The sequence below is a fragment of the Peromyscus eremicus genome, chromosome 4, assembly GCF_949786415.1.
Source record: "Peromyscus eremicus chromosome 4, PerEre_H2_v1, whole genome shotgun sequence".
Classification (NCBI taxonomy): domain Eukaryota; kingdom Metazoa; phylum Chordata; class Mammalia; order Rodentia; family Cricetidae; genus Peromyscus; species Peromyscus eremicus.
The window spans coordinates 32409048-32424128 of NC_081419.1; the positions used below are offsets into that span (position 1 = coordinate 32409048).

The following is a 15081-nucleotide window of genomic DNA, read 5'->3' on the forward strand; positions in this document are numbered from 1 at the left end:
GGCATTAGATCCCTTTCAAACTCGAATTTCAAATGGTAGTTAACCATGTGAGAATGAGGAACAGATGCCAAGTCCTCTGAAAAAATAGCAAGTGGTCTTAATTGCTGAACTGTCTCTTCAGCCCCAGATAACCACTTTCATTCCTTGTTAATATGCCTGCAACTTTCCAAATGAAGTCCACTATACACTGTAGACATACCTGCTGCTACATCCATACTATTTACTCCAGGCTGCAAGAAGAGAAATTAAATTACTACCATTCAAATCACTTAAACTACATTTTATAGAAATAAGGTACAATGAATCAGTTCCATGTGTAATCTATTAAGCCACAAACTCAACCAACTGTAAAATTTCTGGTGGTTTCAACTCTGAGGCTTGCTATACATTTCAAGAAATCAATAAAGTTGGGGTAACTTTAGCATTTTAAGACATTACATGGTTATCAATTGTACGCAGAACCAAAACTCTTCCCTCTCAATTCTGAAATCTACAAAGCTCTGAAAACCAAGTCTTATTAATTAATCAACAAAAAGAACCAATACTAACATATTAGAAATAGGGCCAAAGACACCACAGGATATTTTTGTAATATAGTATATACAAACACTAAAATCTTACTATTCCAAATAGGTATTCCTACTTGTTCATTAAAACTAGTAGGCTCTCAAGAAATAAACATACTGCCGGGCGGTGGTGGCACACGCCTTTAATCCCAGCACTCGGGAGGCAGAGCCAGGTGGATCTCTGTGAGTTTGAGGCCAGCCTGGGCTACCAAGTGAGTTCCAGGAAAGGCGCAAAGCTACACAGAGAAACCTTGTCTCAAAAAACCAAAAAATAAATAAATAAATAAATAAATAAACATACTTACACTAATATCATAAAAAAAATCACCAAATTACTACCTAAGTATGACAGTAAGTCTATTCAAGAACTTTCTAAGTTAATTTGCAATAGCTGAAGTTTCAATAAAATGGGGATTTCAAATTAAGTCTTCTCATTTTTAAGTTGAATATCAATTTTTACTAGCATATAATAAATGTTACCTTTGAAAATATTACAAGACTACTATAATGGTTTTTCTCTCACAACCTGTTTAAGTGCCTTGTTCATTATAGAATTAATTTAATCACTGAACATGTATATATATTGCAATGTAATGCTCAATTACAATTCATTTTACATTTTAGTGTTGGGATGGTCTATCAAGTACATGCACATTATTATTTATACATGAAAGCAATCAAAACTCAGAAAATAATTATTTTCACAAGATTACCAACCGGTAAGGCAGGTTGCATGGAAGCCTGAGACATATGAGACATCATCATTCCTGACATTACAGAAGACATCATTCCAGGCATCTAAAATAAAAGTTAAAAAACGGTTACCATGTAAGATCCAAACACTTTATAGGACTGTAAATATGATTTAAGAATATAAACCACTGAAACTATGCTACTTTATTATATAAATAATATGCCTAGTAAGTGCTTGTTGAATGAATGAAGTATGCTATAATGATCCTGTTCCAATACTTACGCCGTAATTCATTTGTGTGGTAAAAAATATTTTAATTAAGTAAATTTAGAATAGACTATATTATCTAACTTAAAACTTGAGACTACTCATTTCCTTTTATTTTTAATTGAGCATTGTTTCTTCTTTCTTTGCAATAAGACTATAAAATAAAAATTTATCAGAATTTTCACCTTTTATTCTTAATCTATACTGAATGAAATTTATAGTAATCCAGTCCTTTTCACAATCTTAGATCTACAGTGCTTCAAATCTAAATACTGACTTAAAATATATATAAAACCCTTTAGTCATAAGTTAAGTACAGAAAAGTACGTAAATACCTGAACATATTAATTTGTGAGAATTTAATTTAGTCTACTAATGACCAAATTAAAATCTGAGTATTTATTAAGCATGCGTAAAAACCAGATGATTCATTTTCTAAAGCATTTGATCCAATATTCATCTATATTACATAAAATAAAATATATAGTCCCATATTAGAATTTTAACTTTAATATAGTAAGAGTAGCAAAAGGATCTAAGAAACTTGTAGGGGGAAAAAAGTTGTAATAACCATGGGTACTGGACAAGGAAACTGGTTAGTCAAGCTTCAAATTAAACGAACAAGTTAAAAAATAGGAACAGAAAAATATAAGCACATTGGTCAATATGAAAATATAAAATTAGACAAGAATATCTATGTGTAGTTTTATTACTTGTTAAAACTCAAAGTGAAATAGGCTGGCACACCTATAGACTTGCATGGAGTTAACTGATTTAAAAAAAAGAGCTAAAAATTATTTAAACTATTGGACAGAAACTATGATTACAAGAATGTGATGGATTACTTCGAAGATATGGCCAAAAAAGATTTCATAAAAAGCATAGAATTTGAAAACAAGCATGGACACCTCCAAAACCTCATTAAGAGATTAAAGAAATAACATACATCTTAGGAAAAAAGCAGCAGCAAGCAAGGAAAAACTATGCTTGCTTGCAAACCCATCTACCCTTCAGAGATAGGTTTCACACCTGTGCTTAGGGAAACAACAGTAAACTCAACAGGCAACTAACTCGTCATGAGAAAGCACTTCAAAAGCACAGTGAGAAAAATCTAAATGTCCTGTATTTACAACTAATAAAAAGCTGGTACTACATTCCAAACTAGAATCCTATAATTTCAAAAGTGGTAGTTTAAAAACCAGGGGGGGGAAAGTACTTTCTCCTAAGGAACAAAAAGTGCTTTAAAAAGTAGAATTAAAAATAAATAAATAAATAAATACATAAATAAATAAATAAAAAGGTAGCATAAGCATTAACTTAAGAAAGAGACCATTCACGGTGTTAATAGACTGAATAAACTAAGTTGAAACTAAACTGAAATTGAAAGTAAACTAAACTGAGTTGAACTACTGACTATAACTTAAAGACAAAAATCCCATTTAAAAAAAAACAAAGCCATAAAACCCCATAATAGAGGTGCAAAATTTTAGTCAGACCAAAGAGACAGCAAATATCAAATATCCAAATCATATAAAGAAAAAGCAGACACGACAGATTTGTCTCTTTCACTGTCCTTCCTATTTCTCACATTTGATACACTGAAATTGTTTATGAGTGTGGAATTTAGTTACAGTTAGAAAGTGAGATGTGACAGGAAATACGGAGCTACAGTCTTCTTTAGCATTTTCCCTAAGTCTTGGCAGGCAGAGTCTAACTACACTTGTTTTACCTGACAAAGTGATCTGTGAGCTTTTAAATTTTTATGTAACTAAATATTCTAAAAGTGATGGTATGAATATGAAACTAAAGAACATCAATATGAGAGATACTATACTTCATACAAAACTACTATATAAATTTGATATATTTAGAGCTCTCAAGAGTTTTGAGCATGGTAGAAAGATCTATTTCCCTAAGCCACCATTATTTATTTAGGAAATGGTACAATGATTCCTGTTTCTATTATTCTAAACACAGATCACAGAGGTACATTTTAAATTTGCTGTCTCTGAAGTTAAATTCTAAGGCTTTGATTCAGTTATAGTAGTTTCTCGACAGCACCCCTAATTTGAGACTAATGAAATATTTATATCACCTTTTTGCTGTTTTAACATCACAGTGTTAATGAAAGTGAATCCAGGCTGTAAACTTAAAGAAAAGTGGCATTTTTAAAAAATCCTCAGTAGTGGCTTAATTTTCTTCCCAAACCAAAACTGAGATTGCAATGTTTGTCTTCTTTGGCATGGTTAGTTAAAGTTTCTTGCTTCACATGGAGGGTTTAGCCAGATCTAACTATAAAGTCTTTTAGATTTCCTATTTTGGGTTGCCCTCCCCGTCCCCCGTTGTTAATAAACCCTTAAATTCAATAAAATGATGTTTACTAAAAAGGAAAAATTCTTAGCTTAGTTGCTATGATAGTGCCACAACAATTTCACGAAACACATCATTTTCTTCTAAGCATAACTGGCCATTCACATTAGCTTAATGTGAAATCTATTATAAGATACTATACTTTGGCCAATATATAAAGTACTATAATAACTACAACCTTCAGTTATTAAGAAAAGAGACAGAGTGTTTGGGGGAAAGCAAACACCAAGGAGTAACAGCCAATGCTCTTAACCGCTAAGTCCTATCTCCAGCCCTGGAGTAGGGGGAGATTTTAAAGCCACTTATCAGGATGTATTCAAGCCAGGTATTGTGGATGACTCTCTTAATAAAGCCCTGTTACTACACTACTGACCAAGGAAGGAAAACCAAAAGTTCCTAATCAGTATGGACAATCTCCCCAACAAGATCATAACTAAAGATAAAAATACAACTGCAGATGTAAGCTCAATAGTACAGCATTTGTCTAGTATGCAGGTGGCCTTGTATTCAGTGTCTAGCACTGAGAAAATAGATATTTAGAAGAAGCACATTGATTTATTGCAATGAGTAAAACCAAGTGCCCACCACACAACCTACTCAATTGTTCTTAGCATCCCAGATAGTTTCTAATCTTAGATATAAATGAGTGTTTTATTTACCACTTTACGTACTTTTAAAAATAAAATTAAAAAAAAAAAAACCAGTAGTGAAAGCAGTATGAATACTGTAGAAGTTGACAAGGGACTGGAGAGATGGCTCAGCAGTTAAGAGCACTGACCACTCTTCTAGAACCTTGGTTCAATTCCCAGCACCTACATGGAGCCTCACAATCATCTCTTAAACTCCAGGCACAGGGGATCTGATGACCCCACCTCAAAATAACAAAAACAAATTTAAAAAAATTAAAAAATAAAACAGTAATATAAAGTCAATACATTTTCTGTTAAATAGCTATATAAAAGGTAAACAGTATTTTTATAATTTGTTCACATGTAGAAAACACTTATTAAGACAACTCCCATGCTTGGTTTAGTTTACTAAATTATTATTCTAAAGTAAATCAAATAGTCTCTTCCACCTCTTATCTGTGTTTCACATGCCATATTCAGTAACGTATGGTCAATGTAGGTCTAAAAATATTACATGAAAACTTTAGGTTTGGCAACATTTTGTGCACAACTTCAAGTAACCCTCATTTTACTTAATAATGGCCCCAAACCTAAGTACAGTGACAATGTAAAGGAGTTATCAGAGCACAAAATTTCCAAGGACTGATAAACTCTAGTATTACATGGCAACACAGTAGGGCATTTAAGAAAAAACAGTAACCATGTGTATATGGTTCAGTTTCAGGAATCCACAGGAAATCTTGGAACATACATACCTAATAAGAGGAGCTACCCTTCATGCTCTGAGGAAGTTAACTCAGCTGATTACATTTTACAATTTTACAGAGAGAAACAGCCTAGCACAGCTATTAAGGTAGACTAGCAGAATTCCTATCCTAGCTTGACTTTAGGATCTTGGACTGCTATGACATTGACCTCTCTGGACCTCAATTTCTCATCAACAGCAAAAATATTATCTGACAGGACTTACTGTGAGGAATCAAATGCAAAAATTAATGTAAGGCAATTTAAATAGTGCTCAACCAAAGATAGGACAGCTACTGGAGTTGTCTCACAGTATTCATGGTTCTAATACCACCTAATGAATAACAAAATCTCCAAACACTTATCTCATATAAAACGGCAAAGTATTTATATATAATCTATGCATAATCCTGGAAAATTTTAAATATCTAGATTTCTTATATTACTTAATAAATATCAAATGCTACATAGCTTTTATATTGCAAAAATGCTTGAGCACATTCAGTATAGACACAAATCTTTCTCTAAATATTTTTGAATGATCAATGGTTGAATCTATGCCCAGCACCTGAAAACATGAAAGACCAACCAACAGTACTTTATTAGCATTGTGCTTATTAAACTTTTACAATGAAAGAACCCTCTATATAACCCTTTCCCTCAGCCATTCCTTGCCTATTTCTCAGGTGTTTTCTGTTTTTGGTTTTTGTTTGTTTTCCTCATTAAAGGTATCTAGCGAACAGCATACACTTTTTACCTTCAATAGAAATAAATAATACATAAGAAGTCAAACCCAGATTTAGAATCAAATTTAATGCTGGCTCTGCAATGTTAGTATACAATTCATTTAACTCTCTAGACCATCCAGTTACCAAATATAACCTGGACAATAGAGCCCACTCAAGTTATCACAAAGGGGGACTAAATTCAATAAAGTACATGAATTTCTCAAAGCTTATACAGACATGAAGACAGAATTATAATCATTTACAACAGGTAACAATAAATTCAGAAATGTAGTTGAATAAAAATGAGTACCACTGTATTTTTTAAAGAAAGTTCTAAATTCAATTTAAGAAACACAGAAAATAGTGGTTCTTAAGTCTTATAAAATTAAGGGTTTTAAATTTTATACTAAAAACATCATCTAAAGCCTTTGGGACACAAGACCGTTATAATTCCCTTTTCATGTTCTTCAAGCTAGATTCAGTATTACATCTATATACTTTGTTAGTACTGAAAGGGTAATCTGTAACATTAAATACAGCATGCAGAGACACACTCACTGATAAATACAACATGTGATTTTTATTATGTGAGGTGTACATACACAATCCTAGCTGAACGGATCAATCACTGAATGTAACCTTCTGACTTATCAAGAGGCCTACCTAATAAACAAGACGTAACATGACACTATTTTATTACAATGAATTTGTTTCTGCAAGTAACATACATTCTAAACCAATAAAGAATAGCACAGTAAACACAAATCAGCAATATAGTCTATTAGTACACAAATCAGCAATACAAATTTATTAGTACATAAATCAGCAATAGTCTATTAGTATCATCACTAACTCAAGTATTTTGCATTATACATGACTTGTGTGGATTGTCTTTAATATGACTGGTACCATAGCACATTCCTATAAACACAGGAGCAGTGTTTTTTGCTATGACCATGACAGCTATGTCACTGGGCCATTAAATGTACTTGAATACTATAGGAACTGTAACACAAAGTATTTGTATATATAAATATAGAAAATGTATAGTTAAAGAAATATAGCAGATCATAAATATTTTCAGGTCCACTATAATCTATTAGACTACTATCATACATGCAGCCATAAGTTTACTGAAACATAATTATGCAGCACATAGAAATCAATGAAGTCTCCTTCACAGAGGCAGCAACTTTTCTAGACTACATTTGGAAGGAAAAAAAAAAAATCAAAAGTTTAAGATAAACCATTCAAAAAATTTTTTAAATGAAAAATTAGATCCTTAGATACAACAAACTGTATTTCAACCCAAAACATTTCTCAATTTCTGGCATTATAGTCCTTTAATAGAGCACCAAACCCACTTAGAGAAGTCAGTTTCCATTTAAGCACACCAAGAAACAATGGATTTAAGCCCACCAAAGCAAATGACCACAACTTTAGTAACTGCTAGTTAGAAATAACCATTGCTTAAAATAGATGGAAAGTAACAGATGCTAAGTTGACTACAGAAAGAAAAAAAATCAAAGACCCATATGTATAACATTTCCAAGAACCCAGGAACATTCCCACACTCTCAGTACTGCCAGCTACTCCACACATGATGGGAGGCTTTCAAGAGCAAGCAAGCTACACATCGCACATTTATATTAAGAACATTCATCAGAGACGTAAATGTCTGACAAAAAAGAAATGTGAAGGTATAAGATAACCAAATGAAAAACTATGAACGTCAATAAGAGGACATAATCTATCTATTCTTACTTATAAACGTTTCAAGACAGGCCCATTTCCCTAGGTAAACACTAAGAAAATGGGGGTAGGGAAGGATCTTCTAGTCCACCTGTTTTAGAATGTTTACTAAGTGTTAGTAGTATTTCTCATGAATAAGATGCTCCTAGGGAAAGGTGGTAGGGAAGACAGACAAGACAGCTAGCATCTGCTTTAAAAGATTCCTCCAAGACTTCCCAGTAACAGTATTTTGTGCATCTCAAAGAGGGAGCGATCCATTCTTTCAAACTGAGACAGTCTTCTCAGATCACTCCAAACATTAAACACTTCAAAACATTACTGCATCTCAAGTTTTGAACGAAGTTCATATTTAAATAAGTTATCATCTAAATATAACTGAAATAAGCACATCTGTAGTCTTAGTATAAACTGTCAAACTCTAACCACAGTATAGAAGTAAAGACAACATTTGTTCTAGGCTAATATTCTTTATAAAGAAAAGCATGTGCTTGAGAAATGTAAGTGCACAGAATTACCTAGATTTGAGAATTTATTATGTGTCTTTTTACGACTGGCTAATATTAAAAATAAAAATAACAAAGTATTTCTATACTATATAACTAACGCACTGGCTATCTTGAGAAACCTCTATTATAAATTTACCTTTTATGTTATAAAGACGTATATGGCAAGATTTCATTCTCAATGACATGACACAGGTAGAAATACATGTGCCTATCATTAAGTGAAGTATTTAGATTTCTTTACAAAAAAAAAAAAAAGAAAAAAAGAAATCCCTTAATTACTTCATTTTATCTGTTTTTGCTAAATGAAAAGGCCAATAATGATTCAGATACTAAACACAGAGACAATGTAAATTCACAAGTAACCTCTAGGTACACATGATCAGTTACTTTCTAGGAAATAGTATCTATTTGTTTCATTCATTCAACAAGTATTACTGAGCACCCACAACGCACGAAGAACTGTGCTCAGCACCTACAGAATTATTAACAAGAACAACTTGGTTCTTGCTCTGTAAGAGCTTATAATCTATTACTTGTTAGGAAAATAGCAAATCAGAAAACATTAATGAAAAAATAAAGGAGGAAAATGTCACAAAGTGCCAAAATAAAAAAGTAAAAATTCCAAGCATATCAAATAGGTGTTAAATAACTTAGAGAGGAAGTAAACATTGTTCAAAATTATTTCCGAGGAAATAATTTAGGCAAGCAAAAATGTCATGGTAACAGTGATCTTGAAAGCAAGAGGGCAAAGACAGAAGCATAAGCTTAAAGTAAAGAGCTCATATAACCACTTAAGGCACCATGAAAAGATTAGTATGAAAACATGCACCACTCATTGCTTTGGCATGTATTGCTGTGGAATTTAAATACTAGGCCACAGATACAGAAAAACACTGGAGATTACTGAGCAAAGAAATACATTTTACTTTTTATTTTTTTTTAAAGGAAACAGAAGCCTTGAAGTAAGAAAACCAGCTCAAAAACAGTTGAGTATCCTAGGGATGGGAATGGGACAACCTGGGCTGTTACAGATCTGTGAGTCTGTCTTACTCAGTATTAAAGTAAGGAAATCAAATTCATTTGTAAAATATAATTACTCATGGATATACTATCAAAAATTCACCGCCAAACCTGAATAATTAATTAGAAATTTTATTTCCATATTAATCCAAGAAAGTTGATACCACAAGCTATTAAATCTGGAAGGGAGCTCAAGATTTAATTTCATTCTTTTCATAAAAGAGGAGGAAAATAAACACTCAAGGAAGAGTAAACCAGCTAATAGGACTCTGTTGGGCAAAGGCAAAACTCAGCTGATAAAAGATAGCAGAATTTAATGTTCTTGGTGATTAAAAAGCACATACAAAAAAAGAAAAACAAGAAAACACTTTAAAGAGAAAACATGTTTTATTCTGAATGGATATGGAGGAAGACAGCCTTATACATAATCATATTTTGACAGAAATTTCTGCTGCAAAGTATTTACTATTATTCCTAAGCAGAAAAAAAATTTCAGTAAATACTTAAAAAAAAGAGAGAGAGAGAGAGAAAGACCCCTCCAAAACCCTACATATTATTTAAAGTTCACTTATTAGTAAGGTCCCTTCCAGCAGTGCAATTTTCTAATTCTATAATTAATTGACAAGTATGACTTTCCCAAAAAGTTGGTGCATCAGGAGGTAATTTCATCTACATGATAGGTAACTGAGATAAATTTGAAAGATAATTATAATTAAGTTATATTTGCTATTTCTAGGTATTTACTAATAGACTCAGCCTGAACTGGAAAAAATAGCATTCTAGCTTATCTTATAAACGGAGAAAGCACTGAATATATCACTTCTTGAAGTGACTAGATGCATTTCAATTTTGCAAACCCTGTTTTACCTTGGATTGCCATTGTCCAGTCTGCATATTGTTTTAGAAACAAACTTTACAATTTCTTGTCATATTCAGTAACATTTCAAAGACCACAATCATTCAGCAAACAGACTGCTTCTTATTTTAGTCTTCAGCTGGTCTAAGCAAAACAACTTAGACGTGATCAATACAGTAGATTTCTGACAGAAGACTGACCTGTTCAGGACCTTGGTACATATCAAAATCCAGATGGTAAGTCTCTTTCATAAAAAAATGCCGTAATATATGCACATAACCTACGGACATCGTGTTTAATTTAAATCATCTCTAGATTACTTATAATACCTAATACGATATACAAGCTCTATACATAGGTAACTACATAGTTGTTTCATGTGTTGAAAAGGGAATACGACAAGGCAAAGTCTGTTTGTGTTCTGGAAAAATGTAATTTATTTTTCATGCGCTATAGTTAGTTGAAACAGTGGATGAGGAACCCTGAAGTTATAAAGAATCAACTATTTTTGAAGATTATATAGCCTTCAGTCCCAAAATCTATAAAGTTTTTAGTAAACTTTTAAAAAGATGGATGGCAAAACCATATATTCACTGCCATCAATGATACAGGCACCCTACTTCTTCTCAATTATCTTCATTATAATTATTATTCATTAATAATTCTGAGCATATGTAAACAGAAGAATGATGTAGGAAAATGATCAGTTCATCATTAAGAGAAAGTTCACAGAGCTTTAAGAAAGAATCCTAGAGTCTTTGAGGATTCAGTATATCATGCTTTCCCAGCTTCATAATGCTGAAAAAAGGTTAACTAGCTTGACTAAAAGTAAGGACCCATATTTGTTAGGTAGGAAGGGGGGTACTAGAAAATGATCTAATTTTGAGAAAACAATACCTATTCTCTTGAGACTTTCAGAGCTAGTATCTTATTCATTCATTATCCTCACCAGGACCAACCGAGGGAGAAAGAATTCTAAACATTTAAATAGTCAGGTGTACTTTATGACACATAAACATTGGACTAGAAAAAAAGTAGTAGAAAACCATGAAGCAAAATTCAGAATATCTGAAGTATACTGAGTAGCAAGTAAACTTACTAGGAAGGCAGTCACTGGCACAGCTAAAGAGAAGGGGCCATAAAACAAACTGTGACCAGCTTATGCCAATTACTTCAAAAATAAAATCTGCATTGTACTGAAAATGACTAGCTGGCATCTCAGGTTTGCTAGTGCAACAGCACCATTACAGCAAGGGTAAGCAGGTCAACCCCTTGCAAAACTTACCTTGATTGGCCCAATGGAAACAGAAGGCCCCAGAAAAGAGAGAAGCATCTGGCAGTAGCAAATTGTTTTATTTTATCTTTCTGTGGAAAGAAACTAATTTTAAATAAGAACCAGAGCATTTAAAGAATAAATATTTTTTAAAAGCTCATTATCTAGTTAGAGCAGCTCTACCAAGAAAACAGGAAGGGCTCTGTGCTGCTTAGAGATGGAAAGGTACAGAAGAAGGATCAGAGTTGTCTCTGCATCTCCTAGGGAGCTTCAAGTACTGTTATTCTAGAGTAACAGAGCAAAAGAATCTTTTATATAAGGAACTCCTGCAGGCAGAATCTTTTCAGTCTGGTGCCTTTGAATAAAAAATTTATACAAAATTAAGGGCTATATTCCAAATATAAAAGAAAACCACTTGACATTGAGCCATTCTACTTTTAAGGTAAAATAAAGAGAAACACAACAAGTTCCTGTTTCCACTACAATTTCACCAATAACTTTAGTCTTCATTGCTTAAACCATTATTATCAAAGTCAACAGCACTCATTAGCAAAAGAAAATATACAACTGGCTTTCCAAAATAGTTTGCTAACTGAAATTTTCCCGACTTATCAAGACATTCATATGGAATAACCCAGCCTGCCCAAGGACCTGTGTATTATAGAACCTTCCATAGGACACAACTGTTCATGAAACTGAAGCTCTGGCCTTTATGGAACACTTCTAACTTAGAAAGAGAAATTCTGTCTACCAGTGTCACTGAGTCAGCTAAAATCTTTTGATCCCAATCACTCCCACAAAATGTCCACTTACAATTTGTGCTAGGGATGCAAGGGGCAACTGACAAGCAGGAGTGCTGAAGCAATAATCACTTTAAAAATTGAGTAGAAAATGAGCTATCTATCTGTCACTGTACAGGGAAGAATTAGTAGTGGAGCATAGAATCCCTTCACACCCAACAAGAAGAAGATATTCCAAGAATAAAATCCATTCTAAATGAAAATCCCAAGTAATCGCTATTTTTCTGATGCTACGCATTTATACAGTTCACCAAAATTACTTTATATATATATTTACTCCTAGACCATTAAGTATCAACATGCCGGGAAAAAGTCATTAAGTCAAAGAGCCTAGATGTATAACGTCACTTTAAAGATTTTGTTTTTGTTTTTCAAGACAGGGTTTCTCTGTGTCACCCTGGCTGTCCTGGAACTCACTCTGTAGACCAGGCTGGCCTTGAACACAGAGATCGACCTGCCTCTGCCTCCCCAGAGCTGGGATCAAAGGCATGTGCTGCCACGCCCAGCTTAAAGATTTTTTAAATCTTAATTTTGTTGAGGAAGTCAGTAAATTTTTTTCTACAGTCTTACTACATTCAAAATTTGGTTACAGTCATGATCAATATTTGTCTTGTTTGAAAATATGTGGATATAAACTAATCCTTAAACAGCCGAAAGTACAGCACTGACCTACATTTTAAAATTTTGACACAATAAAGCACAAATAAACAAATCAAAGTAAAAAACATATTCTTACTTGTCCCATTGGAGGCCCTCCCATAGGGGGCATCATCTGTGGCATCATTCCATGAGGTACAGGAGGCATGTTTGCTCTCTGACCCATAGGGTGCATTCCCATTGGTGCGTAATGCATGCCAGGATGCCCCATCTGAAAAGTAATGAAAAATGTAAAGTGAGCAAGACACAGTAAATGTTTCTCAAAAATGTGACTTATAAAAAAAAAAAATCAATTGACCTGTAAGGCACAATATTAAAGTCAAACTGTGATTAAATTATTAGATTAGCATATACTAACATTAATTTTTTTTTTTGTTTTTTTGTTTTTTTGTTTTTCGAGACAGGGTTTCTCTGTGTAGCTTTGGTGCCTGTCCTGGTTCTCGCTTTGTAGACCAGGCTGGCCTCGAACTCAGAGATCTGCCTGGTTCTGCCTCTCAAATGCTGGAATTAAAGGCTTGCGCCACCACCGCCGGGCACTAATATTAATCTTAAAACAAAATACACTATAGTGATTATTTTAAGGAGCCTGAAAATTAACAAAACAGGGAAAAGTTAAATCCATTATCAGATTACAGCCCCCTTCCCCCCCAATGATTTAATCAATTCCTAATGACTGCCTAGACTTGGTGGCTATGTATTGAATTCCAACTTAAAAGTTGTTATGGTGAACACAACTTTGTCCCCTTTATACATATAACCAGCTTCTATTACTTAAAATTACATTAATTTGGATGAGGTTTTGTCATAAAACAGAACGTGGGTACTGAAGAGTACTTCATTTAGAAATAAATACACTAGTTCCTAAGTCAAATATTTTAATATAGTTAAATATCAAACAAAGACTGTCATTCTGTCCCAGAAACTAAATGCAAATAACAAACCCGTTTAGCGAACTTAAAATATTACACATACACACATATTCACAATACATACATACACACATACTCATTCATACATACATACATACATATACGTCCATTGTTCCTGGCCTGAAACTAAGTATCCGCTGCCAATTCTCCCAACAGAATCCCCCACCCCTGCAAACCCCCACCACCGCTCCCGGAGCAAACAAACTACGGCAGCTTCTCCCTGAAGTCCTACAGACTTAAGGCGCCCTGCTACCACACAGGCCTGGGGCTCTCAGAAGCACAGCCCGCCCGGGTCCCAGCACCTTCCTACGGTGTCTGTCTAGGCCAAGACCACCGGAACGTCCAAGGTCCCACATCCGTCTTTGTGCATTCCCGCCCTCCATTCCTCTCTCCCTTGGGACGGAGCCCACCATCTGGAGCTCTTCCTGGGATACTCTTCTCCGTTTGGAGAAAGCTTCCTGTTTCTCTGACTCGGTTTTTCATTGTGCCGCTTTCCCCTACCCAGCCGATCCCTTACCGAGGGCCGTCTCCTCAGGAAGCCGTCAGCAGAGACCCAAGAACTGGAGCACAGGTTTGAGCCGGACAATCTCCGCTCCCCGTCCCCGGGACCCCGCGAGGGAGGTTGGCTCTCCATTTCACTCACCATGAGGCCTCCACGCTCGGCTCCAGTCCCCGGCCTCATCGTCGGGCTCAGACTGCTCCGTCGGCGGCCACTGCCGCTACACATACCAACAAGCAGCGATCTGAGTGGCTGGCGTCCGCTGGGGCCAAAGGGTAAAGGCTGCCCTGAGCTCCGGGGCGGGATCAGCGGGGCCAATAAACTGACAGGCTTCCCCGCTGTCCAATCAGAGCGCGCGACCGACACGCAGCTCTGCGGCGATTCGCCCCCGGCCTCCGCCTCGCTCGGCGTCGCCTGCATGGAGGGAGGGAGGGAGGGATGGAGGGGGGAGGGGGGACGGAGGAAGTTTCCGCGTCGAGTGCTCAGCCGGGACAACTCCACCAACTTCCCCCAGGAAAGGGGACACGGCCGGGACCCAGCTTCCCGGCCTGGAACCACCTCACCCCGCTGGGGGTGGGGGTGGGGCAGTGGCGTCCGGCCACCTCCGCCGCCACCCCTCCCGCCCTAGTTACGTTCGCCCCACAAACCTGAGGCCACCCAGGGTGGGGTGGGGGCGGGGTAAGCGGCCCCCAGCGTTATCGGCCTAGTGCGCGCGCGCGCGCGCGGTTGGCGTGGGGAGGAGTGGGGGGGGGAAGTTGGGGGGAGGAGGAGGGTCGAGCCGTGCGCGCGCC

General features: G+C 35.7%; 1 protein-coding gene across 4 annotated transcripts in view; it reads right to left on the minus strand.

Moving 5' to 3' along the window:
- Nucleotides 1-14710, minus strand: part of Prpf40a (pre-mRNA processing factor 40 homolog A) — a 50204-nt gene extending 35494 nt beyond the window's left edge. Inside the window, exons 1-4 of one of the 4 annotated variants that reach the window (XM_059260473.1) lie at nucleotides 14435-14710; nucleotides 12942-13073; nucleotides 1284-1364; nucleotides 200-230 (exon numbers count right to left, since the gene is read on the minus strand). In XM_059260473.1, coding sequence (XP_059116456.1) covers nucleotides 200-230; nucleotides 1284-1364; nucleotides 12942-13073; nucleotides 14435-14710 — 520 coding nt within the window. Of the gene's footprint in view, nucleotides 1-199; nucleotides 231-1283; nucleotides 1365-12941; nucleotides 13074-14308 lie in introns of all 4 variants that reach the window. The other 3 variants (XM_059260474.1, XM_059260475.1, XM_059260476.1) reach the window with 3 other exon arrangements.
- Nucleotides 14711-15081: the final 371 nt, after the last annotated feature.